Source organism: Phyllobates terribilis, unplaced genomic scaffold (assembly GCF_046119375.1).
Source record: "Phyllobates terribilis strain yellow unplaced genomic scaffold, ASM4611937v1 Scaffold_4__5_contigs__length_816908805, whole genome shotgun sequence".
Lineage (NCBI taxonomy): Eukaryota > Metazoa > Chordata > Amphibia > Anura > Dendrobatidae > Phyllobates > Phyllobates terribilis.
The window spans coordinates 14,197,952-14,225,855 of NW_027362764.1; the positions used below are offsets into that span (position 1 = coordinate 14,197,952).

Consider the following 27,904-nt stretch of genomic DNA (forward strand, 5'->3'; position numbering starts at 1 on the left):
GTCAGTGTGACATTATAGGACAGGGATTATTATAGTGTGGAGGAGGAGGGGGTCCTGTCAGTGTGACATTATAGGACAGGGATTATTATAGTGCGGAGGGGGAGGGGGTCCTGTCAGTGTGACATTATAGGACAGGGATTATTATAATGCGGAGGGGGAGGGGGTCCTGTCAGTGTGACATTATAGGACAGGGATTATTATAATGCGGAGGGGGAGGGGGTCCTGTCAGTGTGACATTATAGGACAGGGATTATTATAGTGCGGAGGGGGAGGGGGTCCTGTCAATGTGACATTATAGGACAGGGATTATTATAGTGCGGAGGGGGAGGGGGTCCTGTCAGTGTGACATTATAGGACAGGGATTATTATAGTGTGGAGGGGGAGGGGGTCCTGTCAGTGTGACATGGTAGGACAGGGATTATTATAGTGCGGAGGGGGTCCTGTCAGTGTGACATTATAGGACAGGGATTATTATAATGCGGAGGAGGAGGGGGTCCTGTCAGTGTGACATTATAGGACAGGGATTATTATAGTGCGGAGGGGGAGGGGGTCCTGTCAGTGTGATATTATAGGACAGGGATTATTATAGTGCGGAGGAGGAGGGGGTCCTGTCAGTGTGACATTATAGGACAGGGATTATTATAGTGCGGAGGGGGAGGGGGTCCTGTCAGTGTGACATTATAGGACAGGGATTATTATAGTGCGGAGGGGGAGGGGGTCCTATCAGTGTAACATTATAGGACAGGGATTATTATAGTGCGGAGGGGGAGGGGGTCCTGTCAGTGTGACATTATAGGACAGGGATTATTATAGTGCGGAGGAGGAGGAGGGTCCTGTCAGTGTGACATTATAGGACAGGGATTATTATAATGCGGAGGAGGAGGGGGTCCTGTCAGTGTGACATTATAGGACAGGGATTATTATAGTGCGGAGGAGGAGGGGGTCCTGTCAGTGTGACATTATAGGACAGGGATTATTATAATGCGGAGGGGGAGGGGGTCCTGTCAGTGTGACATTATAGGACAGGGATTATTATAGTGCGGAGGAGGAGGGGGTCCTGCCAGTGTGACATTATAGGACAGGGATTATTATAGTGCGGAGGGGGAGGGGGTCCTGTCAGTGTGACATTATAGGACAGGGATTATTATAGTGCGGAGGGGGAGGGGGTCCTGCCAGTGTAACATTATAGGACAGGGATTATTATAGTGCGGAGGGGGAGGGGGTCCTGTCAGTGTGACATTATAGGACAGGGATTATTATAGTGCGGAGGGGGAGGGGGTCCTGCCAGTGTAACATTATAGGACAGGGATTATTATAGTGCGGAGGGGGAGGGGGTCCTGTCAGTGTGACATTATAGGACAGGGATTATTATAATGCGGAGGAGGAGGGGGTCCTGTCAGTGTGACATTATAGGACAGGGATTATTATAGTGCGGAGGAGGAGGGGGTCCTGTCAGTGTGACATTATAGGACAGGGATTATTATAGTGCGGAGGGGGAGGGGGTCCTGTCAGTGTGACATTATAGGACAGGGATTATTATAGTGTGGAGGGGGAGGGGGTCCTGTCAGTGTGACATTATAGGACAGGGATTATTATAGTGCGGAGGGGGAGGGGGTCCTGTCAGTGTGACATTATAGGACAGGGATTATTATAATGCGGAGGAGGAGGGGGTCCTGTCAGTGTGACATTATAGGACAGGGATTATTATAGTGCGGAGGGGGAGGGGGTCCTGTCAGTATGACATTATAGGACAGGGATTATTATAGTGCGGAGGGGGAGGGGGTCCTGTCAGTGTGACATTATAGGACAGGGATTATTATAGTGCGGAGGGGGAGGGGGTCCTGTCAGTGTGACATTATAGGACAGGGATTATTATAGTGCGGAGGGGGAGGGGGTCCTGTCAGTGTGACATTATAGGACAGGGATTATTATAGTGCGGAGGGGGAGGGGGTCCTGTCAGTGTGACATTATAGGACAGGGATTATTATAATGCGGAGGGGGAGGGGGTCCTGTCAGTGTGACATTATAGGACAGGGATTATTATAGTGCGGAGGAGGAGGGGGTCCTGTCAGTGTGACATTATAGGACAGGAATTATTATAATGCGGAGGAGGAGGGGGTCCTGTCAGTGTGACATTATAGGACAGGGATTATTATAATGCGGAGGAGGAGGGGGTCCTGTCAGTGTGACATTATAGGACAGGGATTATTATAATGCGGAGGAGGAGGGGGTCCTGCCAGTGTGACATTATAGGACAGGGATTATTATAGTGCGGAGGGGGGGGGGGTCCTGTCAGTGTGACATTATAGGACAGGGATTATTATAGTGCGGAGGGGGAGGGGGTCCTGTCAGTGTGACATTATAGGACAGGGATTATTATAGTGCGGAGGGGGAGGGGGTCCTGTCAGTGTGACATTATAGGACAGGGATTATTATAGTGTGGAGGGGGAGGGGGTCCTGTCAGTGTGACATTATAGGACAGGGATTATTATAGTGCGGAGGGGGAGGGGGTCCTGTCAGTGTGACATTATAGGACAGGGATTATTATAGTGCGGAGGGGGAGGGGGTCCTGTCAGTGTGACATTATAGGACAGGGATTATTATAGTGCGGAGGGGGAGGGGGTCCTGTCAGTGTGACATTATAGGACAGGGATTATTATAGTGCGGAGGGGGAGGGGATCCTGTCAGTGTGACATTGTAGGACAGGGATTATTATAGTGTGGAAGGGGAGGGGGTCCTGCCAGTGTGACATTATAGGACAGGGATTATTATAGTGCGGAGGGGGAGGGGGTCCTGTCAGTGTGACATTATAGGACAGGGATTATTATAGTGCGGAGGGGGAGGGGGTCCTGTCAGTGTGACATTATAGGACAGGGATTATTATAGTGCGGAGGGGGAGGGGGTCCTGTCAGTGTGACATGGTAGGACAGGGATTATTATAGTGCGGAGGGGGAGGGGGTCCTGTCAGTGTGACATTATAGGACAGGGATTATTATAGTGCGGAGGGGGAGGGGGTCCTGTCAGTGTGACATTATAGGACAGGGATTATTATAGTGCGGAGGGGGAGGGGGTCCTGTCAGTGTGACATGGTAGGACAGGGATTATTATAGTGCGGAGGGGGAGGGGGTCCTGTCAGTGTGACATTATAGGACAGGGATTATTATAGTGCGGAGGGGGAGGGGGTCCTGTCAGTGTGACATTATAGGACAGGGATTATTATAGTGCGGAGGGGGAAGGGGTCCTGTCAGTGTGACATTATAGGACAGGGATTATTATAGTGCGGAGGGGGAAGGGATCCTGTCAGTGTGACATTATAGGACAGGGATTATTATAGTGCAGAGGAGGAGGGGGTCCTGTCAGTGTGACATTATAGGACAGGGATTATTATAGTGCGGAGGGGTAAGGGATCCTGTCAGTGTGACATTGTAGGACAGGGATTATTATAGTGCAGAGGGGGAGGGGGTCCTGTCAGTGTGACATTATAGGACAGGGATTATTATAGTGCGGAGGGGGTCCTGTCAGTGTGACATTGTAGGACAGGGATTATTATAGTGCGGAGGGGGAAGGGATCCTGTCAGTGTGACATTGTAGGACAGGGATTATTATAGTGCGGAGGAGGAGGGGGTCCTGTCAGTGTGACATTATAGGACAGGGATTATTATAGTGCGGAGGGGGAGGGGGTCCTGTCAGTGTGACATTATAGGACAGGGATTATTATAGTGCGGAGGGGGAAGGGATCCTGTCAGTGTGACATTATAGGACAGGGATTATTATAGTGCAGAGGGGGAGGGGGTCCTGTCAGTGTGACATTATAGGACAGGGATTATTATAGTGCGGAGGGGGAAGGGATCCTGTCAGTGTGACATTGTAGGACAGGGATTATTATAGTGCGGAGGGGGTCCTGTCAGTGTGACATTATAGGACAGGGATTATTATAGTGCGGAGGGGGAGGGGGTCCTGTCAGTGTGACATTATAGGACAGGGATTATTATAGTGCGGAGGGGGAGGGGGTCCTGTCAGTGTGACATTATAGGACAGGGATTATTATAGTGCGGAGGGGGAGGGGGTCCTGTCAGTGTGACATTATAGGACAGGGATTATTATAGTGCGGAGGGGGAGGGGGTCCTGTCAGTGTGACATTATAGGACAGGGATTATTATAGTGCGGAGGGGGAGGGGGTCCTGTCAGTGTGACATTGTAGGACAGGGATTATTATAGTGCGGAGGGGGAGGGGATCCTGTCAGTGTGACATTGTAGGACAGGGATTATTATAGTGCGGAGGGGGAGGGGGTCCTGTCAGTGTGACATTATAGGACAGGGATTATTATAGTGCGGAGGGGGAGGGGGTCCTGTCAGTGTGATATGGTAGGACAGGGATTATTATAGTGTGGAAGGGGAGGGGGTCCTGCCAGTGTGACATTATAGGACAGGGATTATTATAGTGCGGAGGGGGAGGGGGTCCTGTCAGTGTGACATTATAGGACAGGGATTATTATAGTGCGGAGGGGGAGGGGGTCCTGTCAGTGTGACATTGTAGGACAGGGATTATTATAGTGCGGAGGGGGAGGGGGTCCTGTCAGTGTGACATTATAGGACAGGGATTATTATAGTGCGGAGGGGGAGGGGGTCCTGTCAGTGTGACATTGTAGGACAGGGATTATTATAGTGCGGAGGGGGAGGGGGTCCTGTCAGTGTGACATGGTAGGACAGGGATTATTATAGTGCGGAGGGGGAGGGGGTCCTGTCAGTGTGACATTATAGGACAGGGATTATTATAGTGCGGAGGGGGAAGGGATCCTGTCAGTGTGACATTGTAGGACAGGGATTATTATAGTGCAGAGGGGGAGGGGGTCCTGTCAGTGTGACATTGTAGGACAGGGATTATTATAGTGCGGAGGAGGAGGGGGTCCTGTCAGTGTGACATTATAGGACAGGGATTATTATAGTGCGGAGGGGGTCCTGTCAGTGTGACATTGTAGGACAGGGATTATTATAGTGCGGAGGGGGAAGGGATCCTGTCAGTGTGACATTGTAGGACAGGGATTATTATAGTGCGGAGGAGGAGGGGGTCCTGTCAGTGTGACATTATAGGACAGGGATTATTATAGTGCGGAGGGGGAGGGGGTCCTGTCAGTGTGACATTATAGGACAGGGATTATTATAGTGCGGAGGGGGAAGGGATCCTGTCAGTGTGACATTATAGGACAGGGATTATTATAGTGCAGAGGGGGAGGGGGTCCTGTCAGTGTGACATTATAGGACAGGGATTATTATAGTGCGGAGGGGGAAGGGATCCTGTCAGTGTGACATTATAGGACAGGGATTATTATAGTGCGGAGGGGGAGGGGGTCCTGTCAGTGTGACATTATAGGACAGGGATTATTATAGTGCGGAGGAGGAGGGGGTCCTGTCAGTGTGACATGGTAGGACAGGGATTATTATAGTGCGGAGGAGGAGGGGGTCCTGTCAGTGTGACATTATAGGACAGGGATTATTATAGTGCGGAGGGGGAGGGGGTCCTGTCAGTGTGACATTATAGGACAGGGATTATTATAGTGCGGAGGAGGAGGGGGTCCTGTCAGTGTGACATGGTAGGACAGGGATTATTATAGTGCGGAGGAGGAGGGGGTCCTGTCAGTGTGACATTATAGGACAGGGATTATTATAGTGCGGAGGGGGAGGGGGTCCTGTCAGTGTGACATTATAGGACAGGGATTATTATAGTGCGGAGGGGGAGGGGGTCCTGTCAGTGTGACATTATAGGACAGGGATTATTATAATGCGGAGGGGGAGGGGGTCCTGTCAGTGTGACATTATAGGACAGGGATTATTATAGTGCGGAGGAGGAGGGGGTCCTGTCAGTGTGACATTATAGGACAGGAATTATTATAATGCGGAGGAGGAGGGGGTCCTGTCAGTGTGACATTATAGGACAGGGATTATTATAATGCGGAGGAGGAGGGGGTCCTGTCAGTGTGACATTATAGGACAGGGATTATTATAATGCGGAGGAGGAGGGGGTCCTGTCAGTGTGACATTATAGGACAGGGATTATTATAGTGCGGAGGGGGAGGGGGTCCTGTCAGTGTGACATTATAGGACAGGGATTATTATAGTGTGGAGGGGGAGGGGGTCCTGTCAGTGTGACATTATAGGACAGGGATTATTATAGTGCGGAGGGGGAGGGGGTCCTGTCAGTGTGATATTATAGGACAGGGATTATTATAGTGCGGAGGGGGAGGGGGTCCTGTCAGTGTGACATTATAGGACAGGGATTATTATAGTGCGGAGGGGGAGGGGGTCCTGTCAGTGTGATATTATAGGACAGGGATTATTATAATGCGGAGGAGGAGGGGGTCCTGCCAGTGTGACATTATAGGACAGGGATTATTATAGTGCGGAGAGGGGGGGGGTCCTGTCAGTGTGACATTATAGGACAGGGATTATTATAGTGCGGAGGGGGAGGGGGTCCTGTCAGTGTGACATTATAGGACAGGGATTATTATAGTGCGGAGGGGGAGGGGGTCCTGTCAGTGTGACATTATAGGACAGGGATTATTATAGTGTGGAGGGGGAGGGGGTCCTGTCAGTGTGACATTATAGGACAGGGATTATTATAGTGCGGAGGGGGAGGGGGTCCTGTCAGTGTGACATTATAGGACAGGGATTATTATAGTGCGGAGGGGGAGGGGGTCCTGTCAGTGTGACATTATAGGACAGGGATTATTATAGTGCGGAGGGGGAGGGGGTCCTGTCAGTGTGACATTATAGGACAGGGATTATTATAGTGCGGAGGGGGAGGGGATCCTGTCAGTGTGACATTGTAGGACAGGGATTATTATAGTGTGGAAGGGGAGGGGGTCCTGCCAGTGTGACATTATAGGACAGGGATTATTATAGTGCGGAGGGGGAGGGGGTCCTGTCAGTGTGACATTATAGGACAGGGATTATTATAGTGCGGAGGGGGAGGGGGTCCTGTCAGTGTGACATTATAGGACAGGGATTATTATAGTGTGGAGGGGGAGGGGGTCCTGTCAGTGTGACATGGTAGGACAGGGATTATTATAGTGTGGAGGGGGAGGGGGTCCTGTCAGTGTGACATTATAGGACAGGGATTATTATAGTGCGGAGGGGGAGGGGGTCCTGTCAGTGTGATATTATAGGACAGGGATTATTATAGTGCGGAGGGGGAGGGGGTCCTGTCAGTGTGACATTATAGGACAGGGATTATTATAGTGCGGAGGGGGAGGGGGTCCTGTCAGTGTGACATGGTAGGACAGGGATTATTATAGTGCGGAGGGGGAGGGGGTCCTGTCAGTGTGACATTATAGGACAGGGATTATTATAGTGCGGAGGGGGAAGGGGTCCTGTCAGTGTGACATTATAGGACAGGGATTATTATAGTGCGGAGGGGGAAGGGATCCTGTCAGTGTGACATTGTAGGACAGGGATTATTATAGTGCAGAGGGGGAGGGGGTCCTGTCAGTGTGACATTGTAGGACAGGGATTATTATAGTGCGGAGGGGGAAGGGATCCTGTCAGTGTGACATTGTAGGACAGGGATTATTATAGTGCGGAGGAGGAGGGGGTCCTGTCAGTGTGACATTATAGGACAGGGATTATTATAGTGCGGAGGGGGAGGGGGTCCTGTCAGTGTGACATTATAGGACAGGGATTATTATAGTGCGGAGGGGGAGGGGGTCCTGTCAGTGTGACATTATAGGACAGGGATTATTATAGTGCGGAGGGGGAAGGGATCCTGTCAGTGTGACATTGTAGGACAGGGATTATTATAGTGCGGAGGGGGTCCTGTCAGTGTGACATTATAGGACAGGGATTATTATAGTGCGGAGGGGGAAGGGATCCTGTCAGTGTGACATTGTAGGACAGGGATTATTATAGTGCAGAGGGGGAGGGGGTCCTGTCAGTGTGACATTATAGGACAGGGATTATTATAGTGCAGAGGGGGAGGGGGTCCTGTCAGTGTGACATTGTAGGACAGGGATTATTATAGTGCGGAGGGGGTCCTGTCAGTGTGACATTATAGGACAGGGATTATTATAGTGCGGAGGGGGAAGGGATCCTGTCAGTGTGACATTGTAGGACAGGGATTATTATAGTGCGGAGGGGGTCCTGTCAGTGTGACATTATAGGACAGGGATTATTATAGTGCCGAGGGGGAGGGGGTCCTGTCAGTGTGACATTATAGGACAGGGATTATTATAGTGCGGAGGGGGAGGGGGTCCTGTCAGTGTGACATTATAGGACAGGGATTATTATAGTGCGGAGGGGGAGGGGGTCCTGTCAGTGTGATATTATAGGACAGGGATTATTATAGTGCGGAGGGGGAGGGGGTCCTGTCAGTGTGACATTGTAGGACAGGGATTATTATAGTGCGGAGGGGGAGGGGATCCTGTCAGTGTGACATTGTAGGACAGGGATTATTATAGTGCGGAGGGGGAGGGGGTCCTGTCAGTGTGACATTATAGGACAGGGATTATTATAGTGCGGAGGGGGAGGGGGTCCTGTCAGTGTGACATTATAGGACAGGGATTATTATAGTGCGGAGGGGGTCCTGTCAGTGTGACATTATAGGACAGGGATTATTATAGTGCGGAGGGGGAGGGGGTCCTGTCAGTGTGACATTATAGGACAGGGATTATTATAGTGCGGAGGAGGAGGGGGTCCTGTCAGTGTGACATTATAGGACAGGGATTATTATAGTGCGGAGGGGGAGGGGGTCCTGTCAGTGTGACATTATAGGACAGGGATTATTATAGTGCGGAGGAGGAGGGGGTCCTGTCAGTGTGACATTATAGGACAGGGATTATTATAGTGCGGAGGAGGAGGGGGTCCTGTCAGTGTGACATTATAGGACAGGGATTATTATAGTGTGGAGGGGGAGGGGGTCCTGTCAGTGTGACATTATAGGACGGGGATTATTATAGTGCGGAGGGGGTCCTGTCAGTGTGACATGGTAGGACACACTGCTGCCGTACACACACACACACAGGTGCCGCACACACTGTGGTAAAGTGACTTGCTCAGAGAGGCAGACACCGGTAACACGACTCGGGTTAACTTCCTGCGGGTTTATTATACGGCATAAACCATGTGAGGGTTCCACAAAATAAACAAGTCCTAATCTATTTCCCCGTTTGTCCTTCTTTGTTGTCTATAGTGTTTAGTGGAGATTGACTAGTGCTCATCTCCTCCCTTCCCTAGCCTGAGCCAAGCGCCAGTTAAAGACAGAGCGAGGCACGCGTGCGGCGATTGGTTAAAAGCCAATACAGGGACGTTAGGGGTGACAGGGTGATGCTAGATCAATCTAGGAGGTCTCCACTCCCCCCCTTTCCCTAGAGTCTGGGCTCCCTTTCCCTCTTCCCTTTGTGTTGCACTAAGTCTTTCCTTCACCTTGAGTGACATTATCGTCGGCCGAGCACATTTTGAAAAGGAAAAAAAAAACACTGACACTTTGTTTTGTTTTTTCTCTGTGTTTTTGGGCGTGGACCTGGGATCAGTTGCAGAGCTCGCAGTTCCGCTGTCTGTCTCTGGAGGTGAAGGACCTCCGCTGTGAGGTTCAGCAGCAGCATCAGCGGTTACAGGTCGCCAATATGGGGGTCTCTGCAGGTAGGTCTGTCCAGTCTGAACCCCAGGTTGCCCTCCCGGACAGGTTTTCAGGAGGTAGGGACATGTTTTTAGTGTTTAAGGAGGCCTGCGAATTGTACTTCAAGCTTCGTCCCTACTCCTCCGGTAATGAGGAGCGACGGGTTGGTATTGTGATCTCTCTACTGTAGGGAAAATCTCAGTCGTGGGCGTTTTCCTTACCACAGGATTCAGTCTGTCTCCAGTCTGTGGAGGAGTTTTTTGGGGCTCGGGCCCTCATCTATGATGACCCTGACCGAGTCGCCATGGCCGCGTCTAAGCAACGTCGCCTTCAGCAGGAGAATCGGTCAGTGGAGACGTACAGTTCTGAATTCCGTAGATGGCAGCGGATTCCAAATGGAAGGACTCAGCCCGAAGAAGCCAATTTTGTGAGGGGCTTACTGAAAGGCTGAAAGATGCCTTGGCCGTATATGAAACCCTTGGAGGCTGCCATTTCTTTGGCCATACGTCTGGATAGGCACCTTCGGGATAGACGGGTGCAACCTTCTTCTCCGGGGCCTTCTTGTCGGGGTTGTGTACCGTTGCCAAGGGAGCGGTCTGGGGGTGAACCAGTACTGGGGGAGGTGGAGGAACCTATGCAGTTAGGGGGTGTCTCTACATCATACATCTCCCCGGAGATTCACAAGAAAAGAGGCGTATGTTTTTTTTGTGGGAAAAAGGGACACTTTGTTGGGACCTATCCTTCAATTTCTAAACAAAAGGAGACTTGTTTAACTCTTGGTAGTCTGGAGTTGGATAAACAAGGGATGCATTTGTGGCCAACATGCAGTTCCCACTTTGTCCTGACAGCAGAGGTGGCGCTAGTGAGCAAAACCGAAAAAAATTTCTGTGTTTGTTGACAGTGGAGTCGGGGTCAGCATGGTTGGTGCAGAGTTTGTGAAAACTCATGGTCTTGCTTGCTGTGCTTTAGCTGAACCTATTCCCATCTTTGCCATTGACTCGGCGCCACTTGCACAGAGAGAATTTACTCAGATTGTACATAATGTAAAACTGAGGGTGGGGTCAGTTCATTGTGAAATCATTCCTTGCTATGTCCTGGACAATCTTCCCACACTGATTGTCTTGGGTATTCCTTGGCTTGTTAAACATAATCCATTGGTGGATTGCAAGCCGGGGAGATTATTGAATGGGAGATTACTGCCATGAGGACTGTCTGAATGTTTCCATTGCTGCTGTCTCTATGGGGATGCTGCCTGCTTTTCTGTCTGGTTTTGAGGATGTTTTTTCTGACAGGGGGTGTCAGGATTTACCCCCTCATCCTGCTTATGACTGTCCTATTAACCTGACCCCCGGAGCTAAACTACCGAAGTCCAGCCTGTATAATCTTTCTGGCCCTGAGAGACAAGCCATGAAGGATTTCATTGCGGAAAGTCTGGAGAAGGGACATATCAGACCCTCATCTTCACCTGTAGTGGCAGGGTTCTTCTTTGTGAAGAAAAAAAATGTCGGTCTACGTCCCTGTTTAGATTTCGGGGAATTAAATCAAATTACCATCCGTGATCCATACCCTCTTCCTCTGATTCCTGATTTGTTCACGTTGTGGGAGCTAAGGTGTTCTCCAAGTTGGATTTAAAGGGAGCCTACAATCTGGTTAGAATCACAGAAGGGGACGGATAGAAGACAGCGTTCAATACCCCGGAAGGACATTTCGAGAGTCTGGTTATGCCTTTCGGTTTGACCAATGCACCTGCGGTGTTCCAGCATTTCATAAATAATATTTTCCATCATTTGGTGGGCAGGTTTGTGGTGGTCTATCTGGGTGATATTTTGGTTTACTCACCTGATTTTAAGACACATCGGGGGCATGTTAAGCAGGTGCTTCAGATATTAAGGGATAACAAACTATATGCCAAACTAGAAAAATGTTTTTGCTCTTCAGGAGGTGCAGTTTTTGGGGTGCTTGTTGTCATCGTCAGGTTTTCGGATGGATCCGGAGAAGATCCGTGCAGTCGTTGATTGGGAACGTCCTGAGAACTTGACGGCTCTTCAAAGTTTTCTGGGCTTTACTGGAAATTCATCCAAAATTACTCAGTTATAGTGAAACCCCTCACTGACATGACTAAGAAGGGGTCTGATTTTGCCAAATGGTCGGATGCTTCCCTCCAGGCTTTTTCTTCCTTAAAGAAGCATTTTGCCACTGCACCTATACTCAGTCAACCCGATGTTTCCCAACCCTTTATTGTGGAGGTCGATGCTTCGGATGTCGGGGTTGGGGCTGTGTTATCTCAGGGTTCGTCCCCTGGTAAATGGCGTCCATGCGCCTTCTTTTCTAAAAAATTGTCTTCGGCTTAGAGAATTATGATGTGGGTAATAGGGAACTCTTGGCGATCAAATTGGCGTTGGAGTAATGGGGACATTGGTTGGAGGGAGCTGTCCATCTTATTACTGTTATTACTGACCATAAGAACCTGTCATATCTCCAGTCAGCTAAACGTCTCAACCCTAGGCAAGTCAGATGGTCCCTGTTTTTTACTAGGTTCAATTTTGTTGTCCCTTTTCGTCTAGGGGTCAAAAATATCAAGGCTGATGCTTTGTCCCGGAGCTTCCCTGGTGGTGGTGACCATGAGGACCTTGCCCCGATATTACAGAAAGGGGTAGTCATTTCAGCACCGTTTCCTGAACTGAAGGGTGAGGTGTTGGAGGCTCAGGGGGACGCCCCGGCCTCCTGCCCTCCAGGAAGGTTATTTGTACCATCTGATCTGCGCCGCAAAGTAATCAAGGAACATCATAACTCTGTGCTTGCTGGTCATCCAGGTGGTAAGGCAACCGCGGACCCCCTCTCTCGTCATTTTTGGTTGCCGTGGCTGCATCGGGATGTGATTGAACACGTAACTGCTTGTAGTATTTGCGCGCGTTCTAAGGTTTCGCATACCCATCCGTCTGGTCCTCTTCTTACGCTACCTATCCCTAGCAGACCATGGACACACTTGTCCATGGATTTTATTACTGACCTACGGGTTTCTACAGGAAAAATGGTGGTTTTGGTGGTAGTAGATAGGTTCAGTAAAATGGTTCACTTCGTCGCATTACCTGCACTTCCAAATGCCAAGACACTTGCTCAGGTGTTTATAAATGAGATTGTGAAGCTTCACGGGGTTCCCTCCGATGTGGCGTCAGATCGTTTGTTTCCAAGTTCTGGAAGGCATTCTGTTCTCGACTGGGGGTGCAGCTGTCCTTTTCCTCTGCCTTCCACCCTCAGTCCAGTGAACAGTCTGAGCATGTCAATCAGAACTTGGAGACCTACTTCAGGTGTTTCGTCTCCGAAAATCAGGAGGATTGTTCATCCTACTTACCGCTGGCAGAATTTGCCATTAATAATCATCGTCAAGAATCCACTGGCAGGTCACCGTTCTTCGGTGCATACGGTTATCACCCACAGTTTGGTACCTTTAGTGGGGGAAAAGCTTCGGGAGTTCCTGAGGAGGAACGGTTTGCTTCGTCGCTCTCCTCGGTATGGCGGGGGGGTTCTGTGTAATTTAAAGATCATGGGAGACAGATATAAACGTATGGCTGACAGAAAACGCTTGCCAGGTCTGGACCCGAATGTGAATGACTGTGTGATTGTCTACCAGGAATATAAGATCCAAAGTTCATTCTTGGAAGCTGGGACCTAGGTTTATTGGTCCCTATAAAATAACCGCCGTCATGAACCCAGCAGCGTTCCGTCTTGAACTTCCTCGGGCCCTTAAGGGCCACAACCTGTTCCACAGGTCCTTAGTCAAAAAGTATGTGGAACCTCTTGAGCCCTCGCCCTGATTAGGGTCACCCAGACTCCCAGAGTCTAACAGTCCAAGCACCTTTACTCCATTAATGGACACGGCACACGCCTGCGGCCCCCTCGCCGGTTTGACAATCCACACTGCAGGCCGGATAAGCATAATAGGAACACCGCCTGCCTAGGCTGCATTCCATTGGCTCAGGAGACATATGACACCAGGTGTCAATGTGTCCAGGATTGTGACACCGCCAACAGACTATATCCTTAACAACAGTCCTTGCGACACCTTCTGTGGAAGTGGGATGCCCACCAGTTGTTGCTCTAAACCTCCTCCATGGTGGGGGATATCCCTTTTTGGGTATCCCAGTACAAGGAGGTGACTATGTCTGGTTCCCAAGGGATTTCTCAACCACCTGGTACCTCTCTACAAGGCCGACGAGGTCGTGCGTGTTCTGAGGGTCGCCCTGGTCAACCCAAGTCTGTACAGACCTGGGAAGGGAGTGCATGAATCTATCAAGCACCACCCGCTCGACCATCTGGGCCGGAGTGGAAGACTCTGGCTGCAACCACTTCTGATCGAGATGCAGTAGGTCAAACATCTGCGAGCGAGGGGGTTTGTCGCTGGCGTATGACCAGTGGCGGACTTGTTGGGCTCTCATCGCCATATCCACTCCCAGGCGTGCAAAGATCTCTTTCTTTAGTTTGGCATATATCTTGGCATCCTGCAGTGCCAAGTCGTAATATGCCTTTTGGGGTTCGCCCGACAAATATTGAGTCAGAACCTCTGCCCACTGCTCTGGTGGAAATCTCTCCCGATCAGCCACTCTCTCAAAGACTGTCGGAAAGGCTTTTACATTATCACCCGCGCTCATCTTCTGCATGGCCAGTCTTATCGCCTTCCTGACGTGCGAGTCATCAGTCGGCAATGGGGGTGGGGCAGTTGCTCTGCCCTGATTGGCGTATCTGCTGTTGTTGCTCCAGCTGGTGCTGCGCTTTCTGCTGCAACTGGATCTGTTGTAGCAATAGCTTGGTAGTTTCCTGCTGAGCTTGCTGCTGCTGCAGGATCTGCTGCTGCTGTAGCTCCCGGTGTTGCTGTAATTGTTGCAGGTGCGGCTGATGTTGCGGCTGCTGGCTCTGGATTAAATGCTTAATAAGCTCCTCCATATTGCCAGACATGTCTGGCTGGCTGACGGGCTTCACCCAGGACATCCACCGTCCTCTGTGGCAGACACACATGTTCCTGGAATCTTGCCAGCACTCTCACACCAACTGTGGTAAAGCGACTTGTTCGGCTCTCAGAGAGGCAGACACAGGAAACACGACTCTGGTTAACTTCCTGCGGGTTTATTGTGCGGCATAAACCACGTCAGGGTTCCACAAAATAAACAAGTCCTGTCCGGGATAACAGGCAAACAAAAGGAGATAAAGTATATCGCAGTTTATAGGTGAGCGGGTTTCGCCCGCTCTCGGTAACACAAACCGTATGGCAAAGTCCTTCTGTGGAGCGCTCTGGCATCCACTCACTGTCAGGAGGCTTCCAACTCCAGACCAGACGAAAAAAAAATAGTGACTGAGCGTTTAACCTTGTTCAGTCACACCCAGAGGTGGGGATATATGGTGAGTAGGCGTCCCACCCATCTCACAACTACTCACAAAGAACCAGACCCTTGACAGCTGATTAACCTCTTCAGCACCTAACATGCTGAAGAAGCTTCTAGGTTCAGTTCAATAAGGCCAGGAGCCATAGTGAAACATATCTCCCCTCCCACACATCAGTGACTCTGTCACACCATACACTGCTGCCATATACACACACAAACACTGCTGCCATATACACTGTTGCCACACACACTGCTACCACGCACACGCACACACTGCTGCCGTGCGCGCGCACACACACACACTGCTGTACATACCAGGAGCCGGCGGGGCCCATGTACACAAAGCGGTAATCGTCCACGCCGATGGCGTCCCAGTATTCATTCAACCAATCAGAGGAGAAGTAAACTGGTGTCTCATACACGTCCTGATCCGGGAACGTCCTGCAGAGAGGAGAAGCGCGGGTCACACACTGAGAACACGGGGGACTGGACTGACTTTACTACTGTGGAGAGGAGGACACCACAAGAGGGGGTATAAAACAGACTAGCGGGAGGAGAGGGGGCAGGTACGGCTCCCGGGGAGGAGAGGGGGCAGGCAGGGCTCCCCGGGAGGAGAGGGGACACAGGAGAATATGCATGCTATCTGTAGTGCCGCCATCTTGTACCTCCTCATGTGCCAGTCCTTCAGGTAGCGGCAGCCCCGGGCAGAGCGGTGGCCGCTCTCGGCATAGTCCCTCCAGTAGGCGATATATTCTCGGAGGGGCTGCGGCTCCTTGGGATTGGCGTTGTATTCCTTCACATCACAATTTGCCACTGGAACGACAGCATCTCCTGAAATAGAGAAAGGTAGGACTTGTCCCATGTGATCACCAGATCGAGCCGATCCCCGGGGAACGATCAGAGGGCGGCAGAAATGGCGCAGGTGACTACAGCGAAGCATCTGCTCCCCATGGACAATCCCCCCAGGCTCCACTATGGTGCACGGCGGGATGTCCAGCACAGCGCAGGGCGATGGCGGCCGGACCAGTCTCCATGGTACATGACAGTCGGCCTGATGCTCCTGCACGGTCTATGGGCGGCTCGGCCCCGCGGGACGTACCGAACACCCGCAGCAGGTGATCCCAGTTGGGTTTGTTATCGGCGGTGACCCAGGAGCGGCGACTGCTCCACGTGCGGGAGAACTGCGCAGAGAGGAGGCACGGAGCGTTGGCCACCATGTACTGATGGAAGAAATCATCGTAGCTGAATGTGTCCGGGTCTTCTATGCGGTCAACGCGGCTCATGGTGGGGGGAGGGGTCACCGTCTATTATACGTCTTATTATTACCGGGGGAGGGGCAACGTCGCCATAACGACCAGACGTATCTATTAGCACAAAGGGCCCCTCTATTGTATTATTGGGGGCCCTTCAGTTATATTATCGGTGGCTCCTCTCTTATAATATCAGAGGCCCCTTTACTCTATTATCGTGGCCCCTTTCTTATATTATCAGGGGGCCCTGCGGTTATATTATCTGGGGGCCCTCTTTTATATTATCGGGGGCCCAGCGGTTATATTATCTGGGCCCCCTCTGTTATATTATCTGGGCCCCCTCTGTTATATTATCGGGGGGCCCCTCTGTTATAATATCAGGGCCCCTGCGGTTATATTATCTGGGCCCCCTCTGTTATATTATCGGGGACCCCTCAGTTATATTATCAGGGACCCCTCTCTTATAATATTAGTGGCCCCTTTCTATATTATCGGGGCCCCTGGCTGCTTTATTGCCCCTTCGCCCACTATCTCCCCTCGGGGCCCCTCTAGTCACCCGCCGGCCGCTGTCCTTCTCACAGTTCCGCCGTCGCCGCAGTTTCTGCTCAGTCACTATTCCCGGCTGCACACACTGGTCACGTGGTGCGGCTGATGACGTAAGAGGCGGTGTCACCAGGATCATCATCCGTGCAGCTCCCGGTAACTGACATGCGGTGTATGATAGGAGTGTGACTGTCCGTGTGTGAGGAGGCGGCGGGCGGGAATGCTGGGAGTTGTGGTTCTCCGGCCGCTATGCGGGATCCGATTGTCGCTGGTCACGTGATATCACATCGGGGAAGATGCTTTCCGGTGGGGGCGTGACCTGATTGGTTGCTAAGGGCAACTGCTGTAATTATTCTCCTCATGGCTCCAAGCTGTTGCTACTAGTAACCAATCACGTCTGCGCTGGAGGATAAGAGCAGTAATTTAATTGGTTGATGATAACTGCTCCGCCTCCTCATAACTGATGCAAAGAACCAATCAGAAAATGTTTCTCAGCTTTGGAGAATCTGATGCCGAAAATGCCGCTGAGCGCAAAAAAAAGGTTCTGACCCCTTTATAATATATTTTACAGTATTTAGAACGTTTCTATAATCCGTCCATTGAAGCTTCACACCAGAATCCTGAGGCTCTGAAGAGACTGTGATGGCAGCGAATCAGTGCAGAGCATGAAGCCAATCACTGAGCGCAACACTGAGCGCAACAGTGAGCGCATCACTGAGAGCAACGCAACACTGAGCGCGTCACTTAGTGCAACACTGATAGCATCACTGATAGCAACACTGAGCGTGGCACTAAGCGCAGCACTGAGATCATCACTGAGCGCAACACTGAGCGCAGCACTGAGATCATCACTGAGCGCGTCACTGAGATCATCACTGAGCGCGTCACTGAGTGCAACACTGAGCACGTCACTGAGTGCAACACTGAGCGCAACACAAAGCAACAGTGAGCGCAACACTGAATGCGGCACTGATAGCAACACTTAGTGCGGCACTGATAGCAACACTGAGCACGTCACTGAGTGCAACACTGAGCGCAGCACTGAGATCATCACTGAGCGCAACACTGAGCGCGTCACTTAGTGCAACACTGATAGCATCACTGATAGCAACACTGAGCGCGGCACTGAGCGCAGCACTGAGATCATCACTGAGCACAACACTGAGCGCAGCACTGAGATCATCACTGAGTGCAACACTGAGCGCGTCACTGAGTGCAACACTGAGCACGTCACTGAGTGCAACACTGAGCGCAACACTGAGCGCGGCACTGAATGCGGCACTGATAGCAACACTTAGTGCGGCACTGATAGCAACACTGAGCACGTCACTGAGTGCAACACTGAGCACGTCACTGAGTGCAACACTGAGCACGTCACTGAGTGCAACACTGAGCATGGCACTGAGCGCAACACAACGTAACACTGAGCGGAACACTGAGCGCGTCACTGATAGCAACACTGAGCATGGCACTGAGCTCATCACTGAGTGCAACACTGAGCGCATCACTGAGCGCAACACAACGCAACACTGAGCACAAAACACTGAGCGCGGCACAGAGATCATCAATGAGCGCAACACTGAGCGCGTCACTTAGTGCAACACTGATAGCATCACTGATAGCAACACTGAGCACGTCACTGAGTGCAACCTTGAGCATGACACTGAGCGCATCACAGAGCGCGGCACTGAGCACAACACTGAGCGCGGCACTTAGTGCAGCACTGATAGCATCACTGATAGCAACACTGAGCGCGGCACTGAGCGCAACACTAAGCGCATCACTGAGCGCAACACTGAGCGCGTCACTTAGTGCAACACTGAGCGCGTCACTGAGTGCAACACTGAGCATGGCACTGAGCAAAACACTGAACGCATCACTGAGTGCAACACTGAACGCATCACTGAGTGCAACACTGAGCGTGGCACTGAGCGCATCACTGAGCGTGGCACTGAGCGTCACTGAGCTCATCACTGAGCATGGCACTGAGCGCGTCACTGAGCGCATCACTGATAGCATCACTGAGTACAACACTGAGCGCATCACTGAGCGCAACACTGAACGCATCACTGAGCGCAACACTGAGCATGGCACTGAGCTCGTCACTGAGTGCAACACTGAGAGCCTCACTTAGCGCAACATTGAGCGCATCACTGAGCGGCACTGAGTGCATCACTGAGCGCAACATAGAGTGCGGCACTGAGCGCGTCACTGAGTGCAACACTGATAGCATCACTGATAGCAACACTGAGTGCAACACTGAGCGCATCCTTGAGCGCAACACTGAGCATGGCACTGAGCGCATCACTGACCACAGCACTGATAGCATCACTGAGTGCAACACAGCGCATCACTGAACGCAACACTGAGTGCAACACAGCGCATCACTGAGCGCAGCACTTAGTGCAACACAGCATGGCACTGAGCGCAACACTGATAGCATCACTGAGCGCAACACTTGAGTGCAACACTGATAGCATCACTGAGGGCAACACTAAACGCATCACTGAGCGCAACACAGCATGAGCATAGCACTGAGCGCATCACTAAGCGCAACACTGAGCGCGGCACTGAGCGCAACACTACACTGTGTTCCAAATTATTATGCAAATAATATTTTCTGAGATTTTCCCAAATTCCCTATATGAATTGCAGTCATTGTAATTTTCCAGTCTAATAACTATTAGAGGACAATTGAAAGGTTTTTGTACAAACTGCCTATGAGAACAGGATATTGTTAAAAAAATAAAAAACTCAAACTGCCCTCAAAATGCATGTTCCAAATTATTATGCACAGCAGAGTTTTCAACCTTTTCATTTTAATAAAGAACAAAAAAATGGTCATTTGTGAAATTATAAGCATTAGCAGGTTATTACACACTGAAATCAAACAGTTTTCAACTCAAAACTTTATTCTAGGTGATGTTACATTTTCACATAGGACCCCTTGTTGGAAAGAAGCTTCTGAACTCTCTCGTCCATTGAATTTGTCAGGTTTTGGATGGTTTCTGCTTTAATTGTTTTGCATGAGGACAGAATACCCTCCCAAAGCTGTTGCTTAGATGTGAACTGCCTCCCGCCATCATAGACACTCCTTTTGATGATGCTCCAGAGGTTCTCAATGGGGTTGAGGTCAGGGGAGCATGGGGGTCACACCATAAGTTTGTCCCCTTTTATGCCCACAGCAGCCAGAGATGCAGATGTGTTATGTGCAGCATGAGTCGGGGCATTATCATGCATGAAATGATCTTGCTGCGGAATACACGGTTCTTCTTCTTGAACCATGGCAGGAAGTGCTGTTTGAGAATCTCAACATACATTATGGAGTTCATCTTTACCCCTTCAGGGATCCTAAAGGGGCCGACAATCTCTCTCCCCATGATTCCAGCCCAAAACATTACTCCACCTCCTCCTTGTTGGCGCTGTAGCCGTGTTTGCATGGGGTGTCCATCAACCAGCCATCCTCCACTCCATCCATCTGGACCATCGAGCGCTGCACGGCACTCATCAGTGAACAAAACAGTTTTGAAATCAGTCTTCATGTAATGTTTGGCCCATTGGAGCCGTTTCTGCTTGTGTACAGTGGATAGAGGAGGTCGACAGCATGGCGTACGCACAGCTGCAAACCTCTGAAGGACCCTGCATCTTGTTGTTCGGGGGACGTTGGAGGCACCAGCAGCTTCAAAAACTTGTCTGCTGCTATGACAAGGCTTTTTTGCCGCTGCTCTTTTAACCTGACGTAATTGCCTGTAGGAAAGAGTCCTCAATTTTCCCTTATCAGCGCGCACACTTGTGTACTGTGAATCAGCTACATACTTCTTGATTGTGCGATGATCAGGATGAAGTGTCTTGGCAATGTTGATTGTAGTCATGCCTTGACCTAAACACTCCACAATTTGTTGCTTCTCAGCAGCCGACACATCCTTTTTCTTTCCCATTTTGGCAGAAAATGTAGGCTGCTTAATAATGTGAGACAGCCTTCTTAAGTAGTCTTGCCTTTCATTGGACACACCTGCCAAACTAATTAGCACAGGTGTCTGCAATTGCTTACAGTGATATAAAGAGCCCTGACACACATCACCATCAATGAGTTTAACTGACAAACAAACAAATTCTTACCTTATCACTCCTAAACACTTTTTGCATAATAATTTGGAACACAGTGTATATTGGATGGGTAACCAATGCAATGACTGGCACAGGGTGGAGGCATCGGTGTAGCGGTTGGCGAGGAATATGATCCTGGCTGCTGCGTTAAGGATGCATTGGAGAGGGGAGAGTTTAGTAAGAGGGAAACCGATAAGTAGAGAGTTGCAGTAGCCCAGACGAGAATGAATAAGAGCGAGTTTTTGCCGATTCAAAGGTGAGAAAAGTCCTGATTCTTGAGATGTTTTTGAGGTGTAGATGACATGAACGAGCGAGTGATTTGATGTGAGGAGTGAAGGAAAGATCTGAGTCAAAAATGACCCCAAGACAGCGGGCTTGTTGCTGGGGAGTAATGGTTGAGCCACAAACGGGAATGGCAATATCGGGCACAGGTCGGTTAGTGGAGGGAGGAAAGACGAGGAGTTCAGTTTTTGACAGATTCAGTTTTAGGTAGAGGGAGGACATAATGTTAGACACAGCAGAAAGACAATCACTGGTCTTTTGTAGTAATGCCGGGGTGATGTCCGGAGCAGAGGTGTATAATTGGTGTCATCAGCATAGAGATGGTCCTAAAAACTGAATCTGCTGATTGTTTGTCCAATAGGAGCGGTGTATAAGGAGAAAAGAGGGCCTAGGACTGATCCTTGAGGAACCCCGACAGTAAGGGGAAGGAGAGAGGAGGAGGAGCCGGCAAAAGACACAGAGAAGGAGCGGTCAGAGAGATAGGAGGAGAACCAGGAGAGAACAGTGTCCTTGAGGCCAATAGTGCGGAGCATAGTGAGGAGGAGCTGGTGATCCACAGTGTCGAATGCTGCAGAGAGATCCAGGAGATCAGCAGGGAGCAGTGACCATTAGATTTAGCTGTTAGTAGATCATTAGAGACTTTAGTGAGGGCAGTTTCAGTAGAATATAAAGAGCGGAAACCGGATTGTAAAGGGTCAAGAAGAAAGTTGTCTGAGAGATAGCGGATTAGACGGGAGTGGACCAGGCGTTCCAGGAGTTTAGAGATAAAGGGAAGATTGGAAACAGGTCTGTAGTTGGCCGTGCAGTTCTGGTCAAGGGATGTTTTTTTTAAGTAATGGATGTATGCTGGTGTGTTTAAAAGAAGAGATACCAGATGAGAGGGAGAGGTTGAAAATTTTAGTTAGGTGAGTTCTGACAGCTGGAGCAAGGGACTGAAGGAGATGTGAGGGAATAGGGTCACTGGTGCAGGTGGTAGGGTGAGACGATGCAAGGAGCCTGATCACTTCATCTTCCGTGACTGGTTCGAAGTCAGAAAGTGAGCAAGATACAATGTGGCGGGGGAGAGCATGCATAACGTTTGGGGATTGGGAGAAAATTTCCTGTCGGATATGGTCAATTTTTTCTTTGAAATAATTGGCCAGATCGTCAGCACTGAGGTCGGTGGTCGGGGCCTGTGTTGTTTGATTGAGGAGAGAATGAAACGTGTCAAAGAGTCGTTTAGGATTATTGGAAAGTGAGATGATGAGGTTGTTAAAGTAGGTTTGTTTGGAGAGGTGAAGGGCAGAGTTATATGTTTTCAGCATAAATTTATAATGGAGGAAATCTTCGGGCAGATTAGATTTTCTCCACAGCCGTTCAGCGCACCTGGAGCACCGCTGGAGAAGACGTGTTTGAGGCGTGTGCCAGGGTTGTCGCCGTCTATGCCGAATTGTTCTTTGTGTAGGAGGTGCGGCTTCATCCAGGGCGCATAGCAATATTTCGTTATAATGCTTCAGTGCAGAGTCGGGACATGAGAGGGAGGAGATTGGGGCCAATGATGATTGCAACTTTTTCATAAATTTCTGGGTGTTAATGGCGCGTATATTTCTATAAGTGAGGAAAGTGGGGGGGTCTTGAGTAGAGTCACAGTTCTTGACAGAGAATGAAAGAAGATTATGGTCAGAGAGTGGAAGGGGAGAGTTAGTAAAGCCATGTACTGAGCAAAGCCGGGTGAAGATCAGGTCCAATGTGTTCCCGTCTTCATGTGTAGGAGAATTAGCAAGCTGTGAAAGGCCGAAGGAGGAGGTTAGTGATAAAAGATGAGCGGCAGATGGGGAAAGAGGATCGCCAATTGGGATGTTAAAGTCTCCCATGATTATCGTGAGGATGTCACAGAATAGAAAATTTGGAAGCCAGGCAGAAAAGTGATCCAAGAACTGACGGGAGGGACCTGGAGGGCGATAGACAACCGCCTCTCGCAGGGAGAAGGGCCGGAAGAGTCTGACTGTGTGGGCCTTAAAAGAAGGGAAGATAAGGGAGGGTACGGGGGGGATAACCTGGAAGGTACATTTTGTTGAAAGAAGCAGACCAACACCTCCACCTGATCTGTTGTCAGGTCTCGGAGTATGAGAGAAGTGTAGGCCACCATAGGAGAGAGCTGCAGCGGCGGTGGTGTCCGACTGCTGGATCCAGGTTTCAGTGGGAGCCAGAAGGTTGAGGGAATTAGAGAGGAAAAAGTCATGGATGTAAGAGAGTTTATTACATGCTGAGCGCTTATTCCAAAGGGCACAATTAAAAGAGACAGAAGATATGCAGGGAATATTAATGAGATTAGCAGGGTTTCTGAATGTAACAGGGAAAGAGTTAGTGTTATTATTACTGGAGGGTCCTGGATTAGGAGAAATATCACCTGCGACTAAGAGAAGGAAGATACAGAGAGTGAGCAGATGGTTAAGTGATTTGTGAGAGCGTTTCCTGTGTTGTATGGTGGGAATGAATGGATCTGTATGGTATAACATTGTGAAAAGAGCATGAGAGCTGTACATAGGAGAAGAGAGGAGAGAGGGGTTAATATGGATCAAGTGTGCAGAATTTGTGGGAGAACGGTGAATGTGGATGATTGTAGCAGCCAGAATGTAAATGGCACAAATACAAATGGTGAATACTATTTGCCAAAAAGATGACCTGGAAGCAAGTTTGTTTAATTGTCTTGCATGTCCTACCTGTCTCCTGCCCTGTCCAACTGCCATATCTAACTGCTGAGACACTTTGATAAATTATGGTACTTCGATAAAGTATGCATAAATGCTATATGCATAAATGCCCCCGCATAAATGCTGCCCCGTGACTATGTCTCAATATATAGGGAAGTATCTGCTTAGATCTACACAGATTTAACTCGTTAGCAATCAATCAACTAGTTTAAGACAAAGGAGATCATAAAACTGCCGAAAAAAAAAAACAGACTGGCAACTCAACATGGATCATAAATAGTGTTGAGCGAGTATGTTCTGTCCGAGTATGCTCGGGCCGAGCTCCGAGTAGTTACAGCTGCTCGGTGATATGGTTGAATCGCTCCCGTGTGCATGATTTGCAACTGTTTGACAGCTTTAATACATGTGAGGAATGTCTATTTGTTACACATTCCTCACATGTAATAAAGCTGTCAAACAGTCGCAAATCATGCACACGGGAGCGATTCAATCATATCACCGAGCAGCTATAAATACTCGGAGCTCGGCCGAGCATACTCGGAACAGAACATACTCGCTCAACACTAATCATTAACTGTTAAAGTAAGTGTGATGACCTTAAAGTATCATGGATTAAACAACGTAGATGAATGATATATATATACCATTGATTAGCTGCAGAGCATTGCAATTAACATGGAGATACAATGTAGATTTCAGAAGAGACAGCACGTAGCAGAGGAGTGAGATATATATACCATTGATTAGGTGCAACACTGATAGCATCACTGAGCGCAACACTGAGCATGACACAGAGCGCGTCACTGAACGCAACACAACTCAACACTGAGCGCAACACTGAGCGCGGCACTGAGCGCAACACCGAGCGCATCACTGAGCGCAACACTGAGTGCGTTACTGAGCATGTCATTGGGCGCATCACTGAGTGCCACACAGTGCATCACTGAGCGCATCACTGAGCATGGCACTGAGCGTGTCACTGAGCGCAACACTGAGCATGGCACTGAGCGCGTCACTGAACGCATCACTGAGCGCAACACTGAGCATGGCACTGAGCACATCACTGAGCGCAACAATGAGCATGGCACTGAGCGCGTCACTGAGCGCAACACTGATAGCATCACTGAGCGCAACACTGAACGCATCACTGAGCGCAACACTGAACACATCACTGAGCGCAACACTGAGCATGGCACTGAGCACATCACTGAGCGCAACAATGAGCATGGCACTGAGCGCGTCACTGAGCGCAACACTGATAGCATCACTGAGCGCATCACTGAATGCATCACTGAGCGCAACAATGAGCGCGTCACTGAGCGCGTCACTGAGCGCAACACTGAACGCAACACTGAACGCATCACTGAGGGCAACACTGAGTCCATCACTGAGCACAACACTGAGCGCGTCACTGACGCGGCACTGCTCACATGTGATGTCAGGTAACCTCCGTGGTCATCATGAGAAAAATGACCGGAGGAGGTGAAATCATCCCAGCGGTGCTGCCTCAGGACCGCCTGATGGCCCCTCGTGGTCGGTGGCCCTTCGCTGATCTGATCGGGGCCATATAGCAACATTATGCAGGAAAGCATCACTGGTCCTCCGTTACTTCTGTCTCATCGCATCAGTATAGAGGGATCGGTGAGTGCCAGGGTATAGAAGGATCGGTGAGGGCCGGGCTATAGAAGAATCGGTGAGGGCCGGGCTATTGAAGAATCGGTGAGGGCTGGAATATAGACTCATCGGTAAAGGCCATGGTATAGAAGGATTGGTGAGGGCCGGGCTATAGAAGGACCGGTGTGGGCCGGAATATAGACGGATCGGTAAAGGCCGGGGTATAGAAGGATTGGTGAGGGCTGGGATATAGAAGGATCGGTGAGGGCCGGGGTATAGAGGGATCGATGAGGGCCGGTACATAGATGGATCGGTGAGGGCCGGGGTATAGAAGGATAGGTGAGGGCCGGATTTTAGAAGGGTCGGTGAGGGCCGTGATATAGAAGGATCGGTGAGGGCCTTGATATAGAAGGGTCGGTGAGGGCCTGGATATAGAAGGATCGGTGAGGGCCGTGATATAGAAGGGTCGGTGAGGGCCTGCATATAGGAGGGTCGGTGAGGGCCGGGGTATAGAAGGGTCGGTGAGGGCCGGGGTATAGAAGGATCGATGAGGGCCGGGAAATAGAAGTGTCGGTGAGGGCCTGGATATAGGAGGGTCGGTGAGGGCCGGCGTATAGAAGGGTTGATGAGGTCCGGGGTATAGAAGGATCGATGAGGGCCGGGATATAGAAGGATCGGTGAGGGCCAGGATATAGAAGGGTCAGTGAGGGTCAAGATAATAGAGGAGTCATGGGAGGTGGAAAACTGAAGGTTCTGGAGGAGCCGGGATACAAGTAATCCATGATACGGGAGGAGCCAGGATATGAGAGAACAGGGGTAGGGGAGGAGGTGATCTAGGGTAGGAGCTGGGACACGGGGGGATATGGGAGGATCCAGGATATGAGGGATACGGTGGGAGCTGTAGTACGGTATGCAGCGTGGTATGAGGGAGTCGGGGTACTGGAGGAGCCAAGATATGAGAGAGCCGGGATACAGGGGGAGCTAGGATATAGAAGGAGCGGTGAGGGCCGGGGTATAGAAGGATCGGTGAGGGCCGGGATATAGAAGAATCGATGAGGGCCGGATATAGAAGGATTGGTGAGGGCTGGGATGTGGAAGGATTGGTGATTTCCGGGATGTGGAAGGATCGGTGAGGGCCGGGGTATAGAAGGATCGATGAGGGACGGAGTATAAAAGGATCGATGAGGGCCGGGTTATAGAAGAATTGGTGAGGGCCGGGGTATAGAAGGATCGGTGGGGGCCGGGATATAGAAGGATCAGTGAGGGCCGGGATATAGAAGGATCGGTGAGGCCCGGGATATAGAAGGATCGGTGAGGGCCGGGGTATAGAAGGATCGGTGAGGGCCGGGCTATAGAAGGATCGGTGAGGGCTGGGCTATAGAAGGACCGGTGAGGACCGGGGTATAGAAGGGTCGGTGAGGACCGGGGTATAGAAGGGTCGGTGAGGGTCGGAGGAGCTGGGATACAATGGAGCCGGGATACGGGAGGAGTCATGGCACGGGAGGTGCTGGGGAGTCATGATATGGGGGGAGTTGGGATACAGTAGCATCAGCAGGGGAAAGAAAGGAGCGGGAGGAACCTGCTGTGGTAGCCAGTATATGAGGGAGCTGGGATTAGAGGGAGCCGGGGTACACGAGGAGCTGGGCTACGAGGGAGCCAGGGTGCGGGAGGAGCTAGGCTACGAGGAAGCCAGGGTGTGGGAGAAGCTGGGCTACGAGGAAGCCAGGGTGCGGGAGTAGCTGGGATAAGGTGGAGTCGGGATACCGAAGTAGCAGGGAAGTCAGGATATAGGGGGAGATGGGTTACAGTAGCATCGGCAGTGGTTGGGGAAAAAAGGGAGCAGGAGGAAGCAGAATCCTGTACCAGGGGCTGGAGAATGAGAGAAGCCGTGGGAGCCGGGATATGAGGGAGCCGGAGTATGGGAGGACAGTTGGGAGCTGGAGCGGCAGAGGCCGGGGTGTGAAAGGAGCGGCAGAGGCCGAGGTGTGAGAGGAGCGGCAGAGGCCGAGGTGTGAGAGGAGCGGCAGAGGCCGAGGTGTGAGAGGAGCGGCAGAGGCCGAGGTGTGAGAGGAGCAGCAGAGGCCGAGGTGTGAGAGGAGCGGCAGAGACCGGGGTGTGAGAGGAGCGGCAGAAGCCGAGGTGTGAGAGGAGCGACAGAGGCCGGAGTGTAAGATGAGCGGCAGAGGCTGGGGTGTGAGATGAGCGACAGAGGCCGAGGTGTGAGAAGAGCGGCAGAGGCCGAGGTGTGAGAGGAGCGGCAGAGGCCGAGGTGTGAGTGGAGCGGCAGAGGCCGAGGTGTGAGAGGAGCGGCAGAGGCCGAGGTGTGAGAGGAGCGGCAGAGGTCGGGGTGTGAGAGGAGCGGCAGAAGCCTAGGTGTGAGAGGAGCGGCAGAGGCCGAGGTGTGAGAGGAGCGGCAGAGGCCGGGGTGTG

The 27,904-nt window shown here is 50.7% G+C and overlaps 2 protein-coding genes across 3 annotated transcripts in view; one reads left to right on the plus strand and one right to left on the minus strand.

The window, feature by feature from the left end:
* JMJD4 (jumonji domain containing 4) overlaps positions 1 to 17,053 on the minus strand; it is a 107,171-nt gene extending 90,118 nt beyond the window's left edge. The window contains exons 1-3 of the mRNA XM_073677166.1: positions 16,085 to 17,053; positions 15,651 to 15,816; positions 15,301 to 15,426 (exon numbers count right to left, since the gene is read on the minus strand). Coding sequence (XP_073533267.1) covers positions 15,301 to 15,426; positions 15,651 to 15,816; positions 16,085 to 16,268 — 476 coding nt within the window. The 5' untranslated portion in view covers positions 16,269 to 17,053. The remainder of the gene's footprint in view (positions 1 to 15,300; positions 15,427 to 15,650; positions 15,817 to 16,084) is intronic.
* SNAP47 (synaptosome associated protein 47) overlaps positions 16,843 to 27,904 on the plus strand; it is a 128,558-nt gene continuing 117,496 nt past the window's right edge. For both annotated transcript variants that reach the window (XM_073677163.1, XM_073677164.1), the window contains exon 1: positions 16,843 to 16,934. The gene's annotated coding sequence lies outside the window, so the exon portion shown is untranslated. The remainder of the gene's footprint in view (positions 16,935 to 27,904) is intronic.